The 15,257-nt window shown below is 37.4% G+C and overlaps 1 protein-coding gene across 8 annotated transcripts in view; it reads right to left on the bottom strand.

Moving 5' to 3' along the window:
* LOC109063108 (protocadherin beta-16-like) overlaps positions 1 to 15,257 on the bottom strand; it is a 115,153-nt gene that overhangs the window by 94,877 nt on the left and 5,019 nt on the right. For 2 of the 8 annotated variants that reach the window (XM_042764941.1, XM_042764955.1), the window contains exon 1: positions 12,274 to 14,791. The exons of 2 other annotated variants lie outside the window; for them this stretch is intronic. In XM_042764941.1, coding sequence (XP_042620875.1) covers positions 12,274 to 14,685 — 2,412 coding nt within the window. In that variant the 5' untranslated portion in view covers positions 14,686 to 14,791. Of the gene's footprint in view, positions 1 to 3,996; positions 6,666 to 8,282; positions 10,815 to 12,273; positions 14,792 to 15,257 lie in introns of those variants that run through there. 4 more of the 8 variants (XM_042764940.1, XM_042764954.1, XM_042764930.1 and 1 more) reach the window with 3 other exon arrangements.

Raw genomic sequence — 15,257 nt, 5'->3', positions numbered from 1 at the left:
TTCTGTTAGTTAGATGTCTGTGAAATTTGTTATATTTATGTTTCACGGGGTTGAATCATTTTTATGTTCATACATGTTCTTTTTTTCTTATATATTTCCAAAAGATAACAAGTCAGTTTATTTATTTATTTTTATTTTTCTGTGTTAATTTGTCTCTTTTTTACTTTTCTTTTTTTTTCTAAAGTACAAGGACAAGACAACAAAAGCTAGGAACATTTTTTTTTTCTTTTCCATTTGTTCTTTATAGGGCAAGTACTTGCTTGTGTGAAAATTTGTCTTTGAAAGCTTATTTTTTAGATAAAAAAAGTTACAAATATCAAAAAGCCACAGTAAAATAATACATTGAAAGCTACTTAATAACAGTGAATAAATATTTTAAACAACTGTACAATAAAACATACAATAAAATAATGAAGAGTGGGAAATTAAATGGGAAAAGGAAACTGAAATGTCAATTACAACTCCATTTTATTACCTTATTTCAATATTATTAGTGCTGTGATGATTTTAATTATTCTTTTTACAAGAATCATAGCAGTTAAGTCTTTCACTTTACAGATGAATTAATGTGTATGTGTATTTTAAAACAGGTAAATAGGCATGACAGAAAACCTCAGATTTATACAACTCTAACAGAGAATAATGACTGTGAGGCTAATGATACACAGATCAGAAATGTCTGCATTTTTTTTTTTTTTTTTTAAGAATATAAGAATCAGGACAGAATCACAAAAAAAAAAAAAAAATACACACAGCGAATACACAAAGCTACTAATGGAACATATTAATTTACCAGAGTGGGGTAGCGGAGTCCTTCGCCAGTGGTGTCACTACATGTGTTTGTTGTTTTTTTGTCACAACACAAAGTTTGAGTGAAAGGAATTGTGTTTTCATTGAAAGACGTGATGAACTTAAAGTCACTGGTGCATGAGCCTGTGGTTAGATATGTATCGTAATTGTAAGAACTGCGTAGAGTTCCTGCTCCATCCACCTCTGCATAGTTGGGAGGGAAATAGGTGCTGGGAACAGCAACTGCTCCATCAAACATCAGTCTGGGCTTTCTCTTGTGACTAAACTTCACTGCCACGATCAGTATGATGAACGTCAGGAAGAAGGTGGACGCGCAAACTAATGCAATTATCAAATATGATGTTAATTTAGAGTTGTTGTCCTCATAAGTGATATCTTTAAGTTCAGGAACTTCAGAAAGGTTGTCAGAAATTAGTACATTTACAGTGCAGGTTGTAGAAAGAGAGGGCTGTCCATTATCCTTCACCGAAATAATAAGGTTCTGCTTCATATTGTCAGATTCAGAAATGTCTCGTTGTGTTCTGATCTCTCCACTATGGAGACCAATAGTGAACAGTCCCGGATCAGTCGATTTGGCAATCTGATAGGACAGCCATGCATTCTGTCCAGAGTCAGCATCTACAGCGAACACCTTGGACACCAGAGAGCCTGAGACAGTCGCTTTAGGGACCATTTCAGTCATTAAAGACTTTCCATCAAGAACAGGATATAATATCTGTGGAGAGTTATCATTCTCATCTGTTATGAAGACTTTCACAGTCACGTTACTGCTGAGAGGTGGAGATCCATTGTCTCTGGCAACAACTTTGACAGTGAAGTTTCTGAACTGCTCATAGTCAAATGATCTTACTACATCAATCACCCCTGTATCTCCATTAATAGATAGAAATGAGGACACTGGGACCCCATTGACTTCACTGGCTACCAGAGAGTACAGTACTGTCCCGTTCTGTCTCCAGTCTGGGTCATTTGCATTGACAGAACAGACAGAAGTGCCTGGTTTGTTATTTTCACTTATATAAGCACTGTAGGACTGCTGCTCAAATACAGGGGAGTTGTCATTGATATCAGTAACTGATAAGTAAATTATTTTGGAGGATGATAAAGGTGGAGTTCCGCCATCAGTAGCTGTTAGACTTATCTTATAATGGCTAGTAAGTTCGCGATCCAGAGGACCTCTAGTGACAATTGAGTAATATTTTTTAATAGATGGATTTAGCTTAAAGGGGACATTTTCTTGAATAGTACAATAAACCTTTTTGTTATCCCCTGTGTCTTTATCCTGAACATTAATAATAGCCACCAAATTATCATTAGATTTTAAATGAATAACAGGAGTGTTGTCATTGAGATCGATTATATTTATTTCAACTTTTGCATTAGAAGCCAAGCCAGAACCATCCTTGGCCTGGATACGTATCTCATAATTGTTTTTGTCTTCGAAATCTATTGGTCTAATAACTTGAATTTCCCCACTTGTTTTATCAATAGAAAAAAGGCTGGACGCCTTATCTGAAATTTGGCTAATGCCATGCCCATTCACTCCTTCGTCAGCATCCACAGCGCTTACTTTGACTACCATGGTATCTAAAGGCGAGTTTTCTAAAATGCTGACTTTATAAAAAGGCTGAGTAAATACCGGGATATTATCATTGGCATCCAGGACAATGACATGAATTACAGCAGTGCCAGATTTCAGAGGAGTTCCACCATCGATTGCGATAAGAACCAAATCCATATCTTTCTTTTGTTCGCGATCTAGTTCTTTTTGCAGTACCAGCTCGCAATATTTCCCTCCATTGGTATTAGAATGAATAGATAAAGAAAAGTGTTCGTTTTTCTCAAGTGAATAATTTTGAATGCCATTTTGGCCCTCATCTGCGTCATGCGCCTCCTCCAAGCGGAAGCGTGCTCCTGTGCCAATAGATTCTCCAATTTCAAGTTTGATTAGTTTCTTAGGAAATCGCGGTGAATTGTCATTTATGTCCTCTATTTTCACAGAAATCCGATGGAGTTTTAGCGGGTGCTCTAGAACTAGGTCGTATTTTAAGACACAGTATGCTTTTGAACCGCACAGTTTCTCTCGGTCAATTCTCTACGCCACAATAAATTCACCTTTTTGTAGGTTAATCTCACAAAAACGATTTTCATGTTCCTCCGTGTCTAACCGAGCGTTTCTTGATAATAGCCCGTACATTTTAAGACCGAGATCCTTCGCAATATTTCCGATTACCGATCCTTGTTTCATCTCCTCTGATATGGAGTAGCTCAAATCCCCATTGCTTTTGCGCATGAACAGTAAAATGAACGCGATGCACGTCGACCAAGAAAAGGATCCGAACATAATTGCCATTTGTTAATGTCGGTTAATTTTAAATTCAGCTTCCACAATCCACAGTGATATTTACATCAGCCCACAAACCTATACAATGATGCGTGTGAATAAGGCGTGTCGTGATTTTTAAAGTGTTATGACAGAGGGAGGGCAGATATAAAGGATATTGCATTCTTGGTCAATAGCGACCCTCTGAGTTTGCTTATCACATTACAATTATACATCAAGATGGATTCAAAGTAAAGTGGGACACAGTAATGTAAACACAATACAACTGATAAGTAAGTAAATAAATACATTAAAAAAAACTGTACTCAGTGTTTGTCTTAGAATCTACTGATTTTAAGCCACAAGACTAACACTTTACTTGAAGATTTTATAATAAATTATAAAGGTATTCATAATGTACATTGTAATGCATTATATCTTTTCAGAAATAAATGTAACCATTAATAAAATGTATTATATGATTTGCAGATTCCTTGTTACACCTGAAATTGGTTGCTTATAATGTTTTAATATAATATAATATAATTTCTAAGTATACTTTCTACTTTTTGGTGCAACAATGAATAGATAAGTATTATAATGTATCATAACAATTGCTCATAAGATCATACAATGCATTATGAGGTTCATTAGAAGGCGCAGCTAATGCATTAAAAATGCTTAATGCTTTACATAAACGCATCAAGTAAAGTCTTACAGACAAAAGCCTAATTTATTAAATTGTATAATGTGCTTTATGAATGAAATGACAAACTGATATAAATATTTGTTTCAGGCACAGCTGAAAAGAGGCAAATACTGTAAAACAATATCAGAAATGCATTATTAAATAGGCCTCATACCTCATCTGCTTCTTCTGTGTTGACAAGAGTGAGAACATGTGTTTCAAATGAATCACTTTTAACTGATTTCAGAGTCCCACCAGCAGGAATTATGTTTTCATTGTAAGATCTTATGAATTTGAAGTCACTGGTGCGCGAGCCTGTGGTTAGATATGTATCATAATTGTAAGAGCTGCGGAGAGTTCCTGCTCCATCCACATCTGCATAGTTGGGAGGGAGATAGGTGCTGGGAACAGCAACTGCTCCATCAAACAACAGTCTGGGCTTTCTCCTGTGACAAAACTTCACTGCCACGATCAGTATGATGAACGTCAGGAAGAAGGTGGACACGCAAACTAATGCAATGATCAAGTAGGATGTTAATTTAGAGTTGTTGTCCTCATAAGTCATATCTTTAAGTTCAGGAACTTCAGAAAGGTTGTCAGAAATTAGTAAATTTACAGCACAGGTTGCAGACAGAGAGGGCTGTCCGTTATCCTTCACCAAAATAACAAGGTTCTGCTTCATATTGTCAGATTCAGAAATGTCTCGTTGTATTTTGATCTCTCCACTATGGAGACCAATAGTGAACAGTCCCGGATCAGTAGATTTGACAATCTGATAGGACAGCCATGCATTCTGTCCAGAGTCAGCGTCTACAGCGATCACCTTGGACACCAGAGAGCCTGAGACAGTCGCTTTAGGGACCATTTCAGTCATTAAAATCTTTCCATTAGGAACAGGGTATAATATCTGTGGAGAGTTATCATTCTCATCTGTTATGAAGACTTTCACAGTGACATTACTGCTGAGCGGTGGAGATCCATTGTCTCTGGCAACAACTTTGACAGTGAAGTTTCTGAATTGCTCATAGTCAAATGATCTTACTGCATGAATCACCCCTGTATCTCCATTTATAGATAGAAATGAGGATACTGGGACCCCATTGACTTCACTGGCTACCAGAGAGTACAGTACAGTCCCGTTCTGTCTCCAGTCTGGGTCATTTGCATTGACAGAACAGACAGAAGTGCCTGACTTGTTATTTTCACTTGTATAAGCACTGTATGACTGCTGCACAAATACAGGAGGATTGTCATTCACATCTGAGACAAATAAATGAATTGACATGGAGGTGGATAATGGTGGAGATCCCCCATCTGTGGCTGTGATGGTAATGTTGTAATCAGACTCTTTCTCTCGGTCTAGAGCTTTTGTAGTCACTAGAGAGAAATAGTTTTTAACAGACGGGTTCAGTTTGAAAGGAACATTTTGCTGAACAGAACAACGGATCTGCCGGTTTTCTCCTGAGTCTTTGTCTTGAACATTAATGATTCCCACCTCAGTGCCTGGATCAGAGTTTTCAGGTACTGGATTATTCAAGGATTTAAGGATGATTCTAGGTGGATTATCATTAATGTCAGTTATATCTATTATAACTTTAGCAGTTGATGCTAATCCAGATGCATCTTTCGCTTGAATTCCCATTTCATACTTTTTGTCTTTTTCATAATCAATTTCTCCAGTCACCACAATTCGTCCGGTTGTCTTATCAATAGAAAATAATTTAGCAGTTTTATCTGACATTCTGCTGAATTCATACGTTACTTCCCCGTTTGGACCTTCATCAGCATCAGTGGCGCTCACTCTTATTATTTCTGTTCCTGAAGGTGTACTTTCAGCCAGGGTGACCTTATAAACAGACTCACCAAAAACTGGGACATTATCATTAGCATCGAGAACAGTGATGTGTATGACAGCAGTGCCAGACCTCTGCGGTGAACCACCATCAGTGGCTGTGAGTATCATATCTATCTCCTTCTGCTGTTCACGATCCAACTCCTTTTCCAACACGAGTTCAGCGTATATTCCCCCGTCTGCAGTATCATGTACAGTCAATATAAAATGTTGGTTGTTCTGCAGTGCATAACTGTTGATCGCATTTTGTCCGACATCCGCGTCATGAGCCTCATCCAAACGAAATCGCTGGCCTTTAACTGCTGATTCTCTGATTTCAAAGATAATACGTTCATTTGGAAATCGTGGTGCGTTGTCATTTATATCCTGAATTTGCAGAATTATACGATGGACTTCAAGAGGGTTTTCCAAGACGAGATCATAGCTAAGAATGCAGGGAATTTGTGATCCACAAAGCTCCTCTCGGTCTATTGTCTCTGCCACGATTAAATCACCAGTATTCAGATTAATATCACAGTACCGTTTGCTGCTGTCCTCCGTGTCTATCCGAGCTTTTCGAGCAGATATGTGTTTCACATCCATCCTGAGATCCTTTGCTATATTTCCAATCACATACTGGCGCTTCGTTTCTTCCGGAATATTGTAGCTCATATCTAAACAGACGGCTGTCAGAGGAAATAGAATGAAAGCCACGAAAAACGCAAAGAAAGGGACCGAAACTAATCTGTATTCCATTTCTGAAGAGATGATATTGCAAATGCTGAATAGTAAATGACTCTTTTGCGGAAAATATTCTAATAATTTTGTCAGCATTGACGGGCGGTTACTCCATTTTGTGCGGCGTTTATTCTAACACACGTCATCTTGCATGCATTAAATGTGGGATGAGAGTCACATCAGTCTTGGTGAATAGCGACACTCTGAGTTTTTTGGGGTCATTGCATCATTCATGTATTTATTGAAAAGACAGCAGAGATTAACCAAGTGAAGTTTGATTTTTGTCAACGCTTATTATTGTAAAATATCAATTTACATAAAATAAATATAGGAAACTTATTGGAAATGGGCACACATTCACAGATAAAGAACAACAGACGGTTCTGGAGCTGTCCATGCTTGTGGTTCTGAAACGGGATGACCTCAGAGACGTTCAACGAGAAAATACTAACGTAACTTTAAATTCACATTGAATAAAAGAGTGAAACCGTTTTAAAAGACAGAGAGGCTTATTATCATATTCAGTGCCTCAACCTAGGTTTATTTTTTTAATTTTTTTCGAAAGTTTTAACATCTTTGTACACTGTACTATCGTCCTCAAAGTGATAACTGTTATAATACTTTCAGACCATATACGTTCAAATTTACAAAAGAGCTAATTTTGTTTTTAGGTTGAAACAACAACAGAAAATTGCAAGAAACTCTTCAATCTGACAGAGCTCAACTACACAATTTAGCCAATGCCACATTCATTTTGTTTTCTAAACACGTTCCTATAAAAAAAATAATCTCTTTCTCTCTCTCTCTCTCTCTCTCTCTCTCTCTCTCTCTCTCTCTCTCTCTCTCTATATATATATATATATATATATTTACAGAATTGATGAACGCAAGGTTGAAGTAGCTACTGTTTAAGGTGTGCAAGAAGGCAGGAAGTATGCAAATTTATGATAGCAATAAAGCGCGGCCTACATATTCTGGTCCATTGAATGAAGACACTTCAGACATCAACTACATTAAAGTGTGAGGTATTTCAAAGCTTATTGTGAAATAATTATTGACTTTAGAATAATTTTAATTGTAACGTAAGTGAAAAATGTCACGTTTTCACTCAGTCAGTACTGGTGCTGTCCAGACCTGTGGTTCTGAAACCGAATGACTTCACAGACAGATTAGGCGAAACGGGGAAAAAAAACGAAGAAAAAAAAAAAAAGTTTTTAAAATAAAAAATGTCTTCGTATTGACAACTTCAAGTTTTAACTTAAATAGTGTGCACATATACTATCAATATCATAATAATAATAATAATAATAGTGATGTAGACCTCAAATTTGTTATTTATAATAATAATAATAATAATAATAATGATAAATAAAATAAAAAAGTCTTATTAACAAAGATAAGGAAAAGGAAATAAAAGTAAAACAAAGTATTACTTCGGAAATAAACCTATATATCTAAAATTCAACAATGCAACGTGATATGTCGTCATACCAGATACTGGTAGTTGTGTGCCAATAAATTTACTAAATCGTGGGACTAGAAGCAAGCCCAAGACCCATTCTGGTCTATTTAATAGTTTTCTTTATAGATGTGGCCATCGTATTTTATAGATGCCTTAAAATGGAGGGCAGGAAATGAAGAGAGCTGATGACAATAAAATACAGACATTTGTAATGAAGCGTGAGGTTCTCATAAATAGCCACCCAGCATCGTTAAACAAAAACTGCTTTAAAAAGAAGTGGCTGATATTATTATTACTTGTTATTATTATTATTATTATTATTATTATTATTATTATTATTATTATTATTATTATTATATATCTCAACGGAGATACCAGGAAATACAATACTATAATTAAAGAGAGTCGAGAGGAGTTAAACTTCTCTTACCTCATCTTCATTCCCTGTAATGTCAAGTGTTATCTTGCTGATTCCAAATTGAATATTGTGCTCGTTTTTCAGAATCTCACCAGCAGGAAGCGTGTTTTCATTATACGAGCTCATAAACTTAAAGTCACTGGTGCGCGAGCCTGTGGTTAGATATGTATCATAATTGTAAGAGCTGCGGAGAGTTCCTCCTCCATCCACATCTGCATAGTTGGGAGGGACATAGGTGCTGGGAACAGCCACTGCTCCATCAAACAACAGTCTGGGCTTTCTCCTGTGACAAAACTTCACTGCCACGATCAGTATGATGAACGTCAGGAAGAAGGTGGACACGCAAACTAACGCAATGATCAAGTAGGACGATAATTTAGAGTTGTTGTCCTCATAAGTCATATCTTTAAGTTCGGGAACTTCAGAAAGGTTGTCAGAAATTAGTAAATTTACAGCACAGGTTGCAGACAGAGAGGGCTGTCCGTTATCCTTCACCGAAACAACAAGGTTCTGCTTCATATTGTCAGATTCAGAAATGTCTCGTTGTGTTCTGATCTCTCCACTATGGAGACCAATAGTGAACAGTCCTGGATCAGTAGATTTGACAATCTGATAGGACAGCCATGCATTCTGTCCAGAGTCAGCATCTACAGCGATCACCTTGGACACCAGAGAGCCTGAGACAGTCGTTTTAGGGACCATTTCAGTCATTAAAGACTTTCCATCAGGAACAGGATATAATATCTGTGGAGAGTTATCATTCTCATCTGTTATGAAGACTTTCACAGTCACGTTACTGCTGAGAGGTGGAGATCCATTGTCTCTGGCAACAACTTTGACAGTGAAGTTTCTGAACTGCTCATAGTCAAATGATCTTACTGCATGAATCACCCCTGTATCTCCATTAATAGATAGAAATGAGGACACTGGGACCCCATTGACTTCACTGGCTACCAGAGAGTACAGTACTGTCCCGTTCTGTCTCCAGTCTGGGTCATTTGCACTGACAGAACAAACAGAAGTGCCTGGCTCGTTATTTTCACTTGTATAAGCACTGTATGACTGCTGCACAAATACAGGAGGATTGTCATTCACATCTGAGACAAATAAATGAATTGTCATGGAGGTGGATAATGGCGGAGATCCCCCATCTGTGGCTGTGATGGTAATGTTGTAATCCGATTCTTTCTCTCGGTCTAGAGCTTTTGTAGTCACTAGAGAGAAATAGTTTTTAACAGATGGGTTCAGTTTGAAAGGAACATTTTGCTGAACAGAACAACGAATCTGCCGGTTTTCTCCTGAGTCTTTGTCTTGAACATTAATGATTCCTACCTCAGTGCCTGGATCAGAGTTTTCAGATACTGGACTATTCAATGATTTAAGGATGATTCTAGGCGGATTGTCATTGACATCAGTTATATCTATTATAACTTTAGCAGTTGATGCTAATCCGGAGGCATCTTTGGACTGAATTACCATTTCGTAGTTTTTTTCATTTTCATAATCAATTTCACCAATCACCACAATTCGCCCTGTTGTCTTATCAATAGAAAACAATTTTACAGCTTTGTCTGATATTCTGCTGAATTCATAAGTCACTTCCCCGTTTGGACCTTCATCTGCATCAGTGGCGCTCACTCTTATTATTTCTGTTCCTAAAGGTGTATTTTCAGCCAGAGTGACTTTATAAACAGACTCAGTAAACACTGGGACATTATCATTAGCATCGAGAACAGTGATGTGTATGACAGCAGTGCCAGACCTCTGCGGTGAACCACCATCAGTGGCTGTGAGTATCATATCTATCTCCTTCTGCCGTTCACGATCCAACTCCTTTTCCAACACGAGTTCAGCGTATTTTCCACCGTCCTCACTATCGTGAATATCCAAAGTAAAATGTTTATTCTTCGCCAGAGAATAGCCATAAATACCATTTTGTCCTATATCCTTGTCGTGCGCCTCATCCAAACGGAATCGCTGGCCTTTATCTGCCGATTCTCTTATTTCAAAGATAATACGTTCGTTTGGAAATCGTGGTGCGTTGTCATTTATATCCTGAATTTGCAGAATTATACGATGGACTTCAAGAGGGTTTTCCAGAACGAGCTCATAACTGACAATACAGGACATTCGAGATCCACAAAGCTCCTCTCGGTCTATTGTCTCTGCCACGATTAAATCACCAGTATTCAGATTAATATCACAGTACCGTTTGCTGCTGTCCTCACTGTCTATCCGAGCCTTACGAGCAGATAATTGTTTCACATCCATTCTGAGATCCTTGGCTATATTTCCAATTACATACTGGCGCTTCGTTTCTTCATCAGTATTGTAGCTCAGATCATCACAGACGGTTCTCAGAGCAAAGAGAATAAGAGCAACAAAATATGTAAAGAAAGGAACTGAAAATAATCCATGTTCCATTTTTGAAGATTTGATATTGCAAATACTCAACAGTTAGTGACTCTTTGACGGATGTTCAATTAATTCTGTCGGTGTATACAGCCTGTTACTCCATTTTGTGCGGCGTTCAGTCTAACAGACAGAGCTCATATTGCATGCATTAAGTGTGGGAGGAGAGACACATCAGTCTACATTCTTGGTCAATAGCGACACTGTGAGTATTTTTCTGCTCATTGCGTCTTGCATGAAAAGACGGGTAGGAACCAGAATAAGTCTGATGTTTTATATATATATATATATATATATATATATATATATATATATATATATATATATATATATATATATATATATATATATATATATATATATATAAACGTGTTATTTTTCAATATTTATTTACCTTAAAATAATTAAACAGGGAAAGACGTCACGTCTTTAGAGAAAAAATACAACAGTCAGTGCTGGCGGTGTCCATGCTTGTGGTGCTGAAACTAAATAAGCTCAAAGACAGACTGGTTGAGAATATACTGATGTTACCCTGAATTTATATTAAATAAATAAGTAAATCCGTTCTAGTAACGAATGTCTTTTTCACCATTTCAACTAAACTTGGTTCTTTAGTAGGTTTTAAATGTTGTACATTTTACTATATACGGTGGCCAAGAGGGCTCAAAGCGCTGCAAATGAGGAGAAAAAAAAAATACAAAAAAAAAAAATTCCTTGCAAATAGAAAAAGACACCTGCTAATTAAGAAAACATCTTCATCAATTTGATAACACAAGCACTGCAAATTCCCAAAACACAACCAAATATAAAAACACGCTGCAAATTCTCCCAACACAAAAAGCCTGCAAATACAAAACAAACAAACAAATACAGAAACGCGCTGCAAATGCACAGACTACACCAGAAATGTTTAAGGGAAGCACGGTTTTTGGTTTGTGTTGTGAGTATTTGCAGGGGTTTTTTATTATTATTATTATTTTTTTATTTTTTATTTTTAGTAATTTGTAGCGCATTGAGCTCTCTCTCGGCCACCGTAACTATTAACCTTGTATGAAAAAGCCAGGAAAATGTTAATTCAGAAAAAGATCAAATACACAGTTTTACTAGTCAAGGTCACATTATTCACTTTTTCCTAGGAAAAAAAAAAAAAAAAAAAAACCACTTTGGTACTGCCGTGGTCATAATCAATGCAATAAGGAACAAAAATAAGATAAATAAATGCCTCAAAAGTAAACCATTGTATTTTTCATAATTGATGAAGGCAATGTTCACTTCCATAACACCAAGAAATCTGAATGACGTGCAGAAACTATACAAATTCATGAGATCAAAATTTGATGACCCAATAATTTGGTTCATAAGCAGTTTTCCCTCTATCAGTAGCAAACGTGTTATATAAGCTAAAAAGAAATGCAGAAATACTAAAGGACTGATAGCAATATCATACAGAACAATAAAGTGTGAGGTTTTCATGATTTATGCACCTAAAAATGTTTAAACAACAACCACCTTAAACAGTAAAGCAGCTGAAACTACCAATGGCAATACTATTCAAAATACATAAAGTAATAAATATTCAAGCCTCTCTTACCTCATCTTCATTCCCTGTAACATCAAGTGTTATCATGCTTGTTCCAAATTTAATATTGTGCTGCTTTTTCAGAGTTGCACTAGCAGGAAGTGTGTTTTCATTATATGAGCTCACAAACTTAAAGTCACTGGTGCGCGAGCCTGTGGTTAGATATGTATCATAATTGTAAGAGCTGCAGAGAGTTCCTGCTCCATCCACATCTGCATAGTTGGGAGGGAGATAGGTGCTGGGAACAGCAACTGCTCCATCAAACATTAGTCTGGGCTTTCTCCTGTGACAAAACTTCACTGCCACGATCAGTATGATGAACGTCAGGAAGAAGGTGGACACGCAAACTAATGCAATGATCAAGTAGGATGATAATTTAGAGTTGTTATCCTCATAAGTCATATCTTTAAGTTCAGGAACTTCAGAAAGGTTGTCAGAAATCAGTAAATTTACAGCACAGGTTGTTGACAGTGAGGGCTGTCCGTTATCCTTCACCGAAATAACAAGGTTCTGCTTCATATTGTCAGATTCAGAAATGTCTCGTTGTGTTTTGATCTCTCCACTATGGTGACCAATAGTGAACAGTCCTGGATCAGTAGATTTGACAATCTGATAGGACAGCCATGCATTCTGTCCAGAGTCAGCGTCTACAGCGATCACCTTGGACACCAGAGAGCCTGAGAGAGTCGCTTTAGAGACCATTTCAGTCATAAAAGACTTTCCATCAGGAACAGGATATAATATCTGTGGAGAGTTATCATTCTCATCTGTTATGAAGACTTTCACAGTCACGTTACTGCTGAGCGGTGGAGATCCATTGTCTCTGGCAACAACTTTGACAGTGAAGTTTCTGAACTGCTCATAGTCAAATGATCTTACTGCATGAATCACCCCTGTATCTCCATTAATAGATAGAAATGAGGACACTGGGACCCCATTGACTTCACTAGCTACCAGAGAGTACAGTACTGTCCCGTTCTGTCTCCAGTCTGGGTCATTTGCACTGACAGAACAAACAGAAGTGCCTGGCTTGTTATTTTCACTTATATAAGCACTGTATGACTGCTGCACAAATACAGGAGGATTGTCATTCACATCTGAGACATATAAATGAATTGTCATGGAGGTGGATAATGGTGGAGATCCCCCATCTGTGGCTGTGATTGTAATGTTGTAATCAGATTCTTTCTCTCGGTCTAGAGCTTTTGTAGTCACTAGAGAGAAATAGTTTTTAACAGATGGGTTCAGTTTGAAAGGAACATTTTGCTGAACAGAGCAACGAATCTGCCGGTTTTCTCCTGAGTCTTTATCTTGAACATTAATGATTCCCACCTCAGTGCCTGTATCAGAGTTTTCAGGTACTGGATTTTTCAAAGATTTAAGGATGATTCTTGGCGGATTGTCATTGACATCAGTTATATCTATTATAACTTTAGCAGTTGATGCTAATCCAGAACCATCCTGAGCATGTATCCCCATTTCATAGTTTTTTTCATTTTCATAATCAATTTCCCCAACCAACATAATTCGTCCGGTTGTCTTATCAATAGAAAATAATTTTGCAGCTTTATGTGAAATTCTGCTGAATTCATAAGTCACTTCCCCGTTTGGACCTTCATCTGCATCAGTGGCTCTCACTCTGATTATTTCTGTTCCTGAAGGTGTACTTTCAGCCAGGGTGACCTTATAAACAGACTCACTAAACACTGGGACATTATCATTAGCATCGAGAACAGTGATGTGTATGACAGCAGTGGCAGACCTCTGCGGTGAACCACCATCAGTGGCTGTGAGTATCATATCTATCTCCTTCTGCTGTTCACGATCCAACTCCTTTTCCAACACGAGTTCAGCGTATTTTCCCCCATCTGCAGTATCATGAACATTTAAAACAAAATGCTTATTTTTCTCTAGTGAATAAGCATTGAGTGCGTTATTCCCGATATCTGAATCATGAGCCTCATGCAAACGAAATCGCTGGCCTTTAACTGCTGATTCTCCTATTTCAAAGTGAATACGCTCATTTGGAAATAGTGGTGCGTTGTCATTTATATCCTGAATTTGCAGAATTATACGATGGATTTCAAGAGGGTTTTCCAGGACGAGATCATGGCTAAGAATGCAGGGAATTTGTGATCCACAAAGCTCCTCTCGGTCTATTGTCTCTGCCACGATTAAATCACCAGTATTCAGATTAATATCACAGTACCGTTTGCTGGTGTCCTCACTGTCTATCCGAGCCTTACGAGCAAATAATTGTTTCACATCCATCCTGAGATCCTTTGCTATATTTCCAATCACATACTGGCTCTTCGTTTCTTCCGGAACATTGTAGCTCAGATCATCACAGACGGATCTCAGAGGAAACATAATGAAAGCCACGAAAAACGCAAAGAAAGGACGTAAAAATAACCAGTATTCCATTTTTGAAGATTTGATATTGCACCTTCTCAACAGTAAGCGAATCTTTCACGAATTATATTATAAGTCTATGTGTGTCGACAGACTGTTACTCCATTTTGTGCGGCACTTATTCTAATAGACAGAGCTCATATTGCGTACATTAGGTGTGGGAGGAGAGACGCATCAGTCTGCACACTTGGTGAATAGCGACACTGTGAGTATTTTTCTGTTTATTGCAACATTAATATATGTATTGAAAAGATTACAGTGATCAACCAAGTGAAGCCTCATGTTTGTTAGCTCGTTTTATTGTAAGATAATTTATATAATCGTGTAGATATATTTATGTTGGGAAAGAACTGAAAATTGTCACGCAATCAAAGATAAAATACAACAGACCGTTCTGGCGCTGTCCAGACTTGTGGTGCTGAAACCGGATGACCTCACAGACATTGGACGAAAAAAATCTTAACTTTAAATTCATATTAAATCAACAAGCAAATCAGTTTTAAATGAAGGGGGGGGGGCTATCTTTCTATTCGTGGATATACACGGTATTTTTGACCACAAAGTGATAAATGTTTTAACACTTT

This window comes from Cyprinus carpio, chromosome A10 (genome assembly GCF_018340385.1).
Source record: "Cyprinus carpio isolate SPL01 chromosome A10, ASM1834038v1, whole genome shotgun sequence".
Lineage (NCBI taxonomy): Eukaryota > Metazoa > Chordata > Actinopteri > Cypriniformes > Cyprinidae > Cyprinus > Cyprinus carpio.
This window is presented reverse-complemented; position numbering and strand designations above follow the sequence as displayed.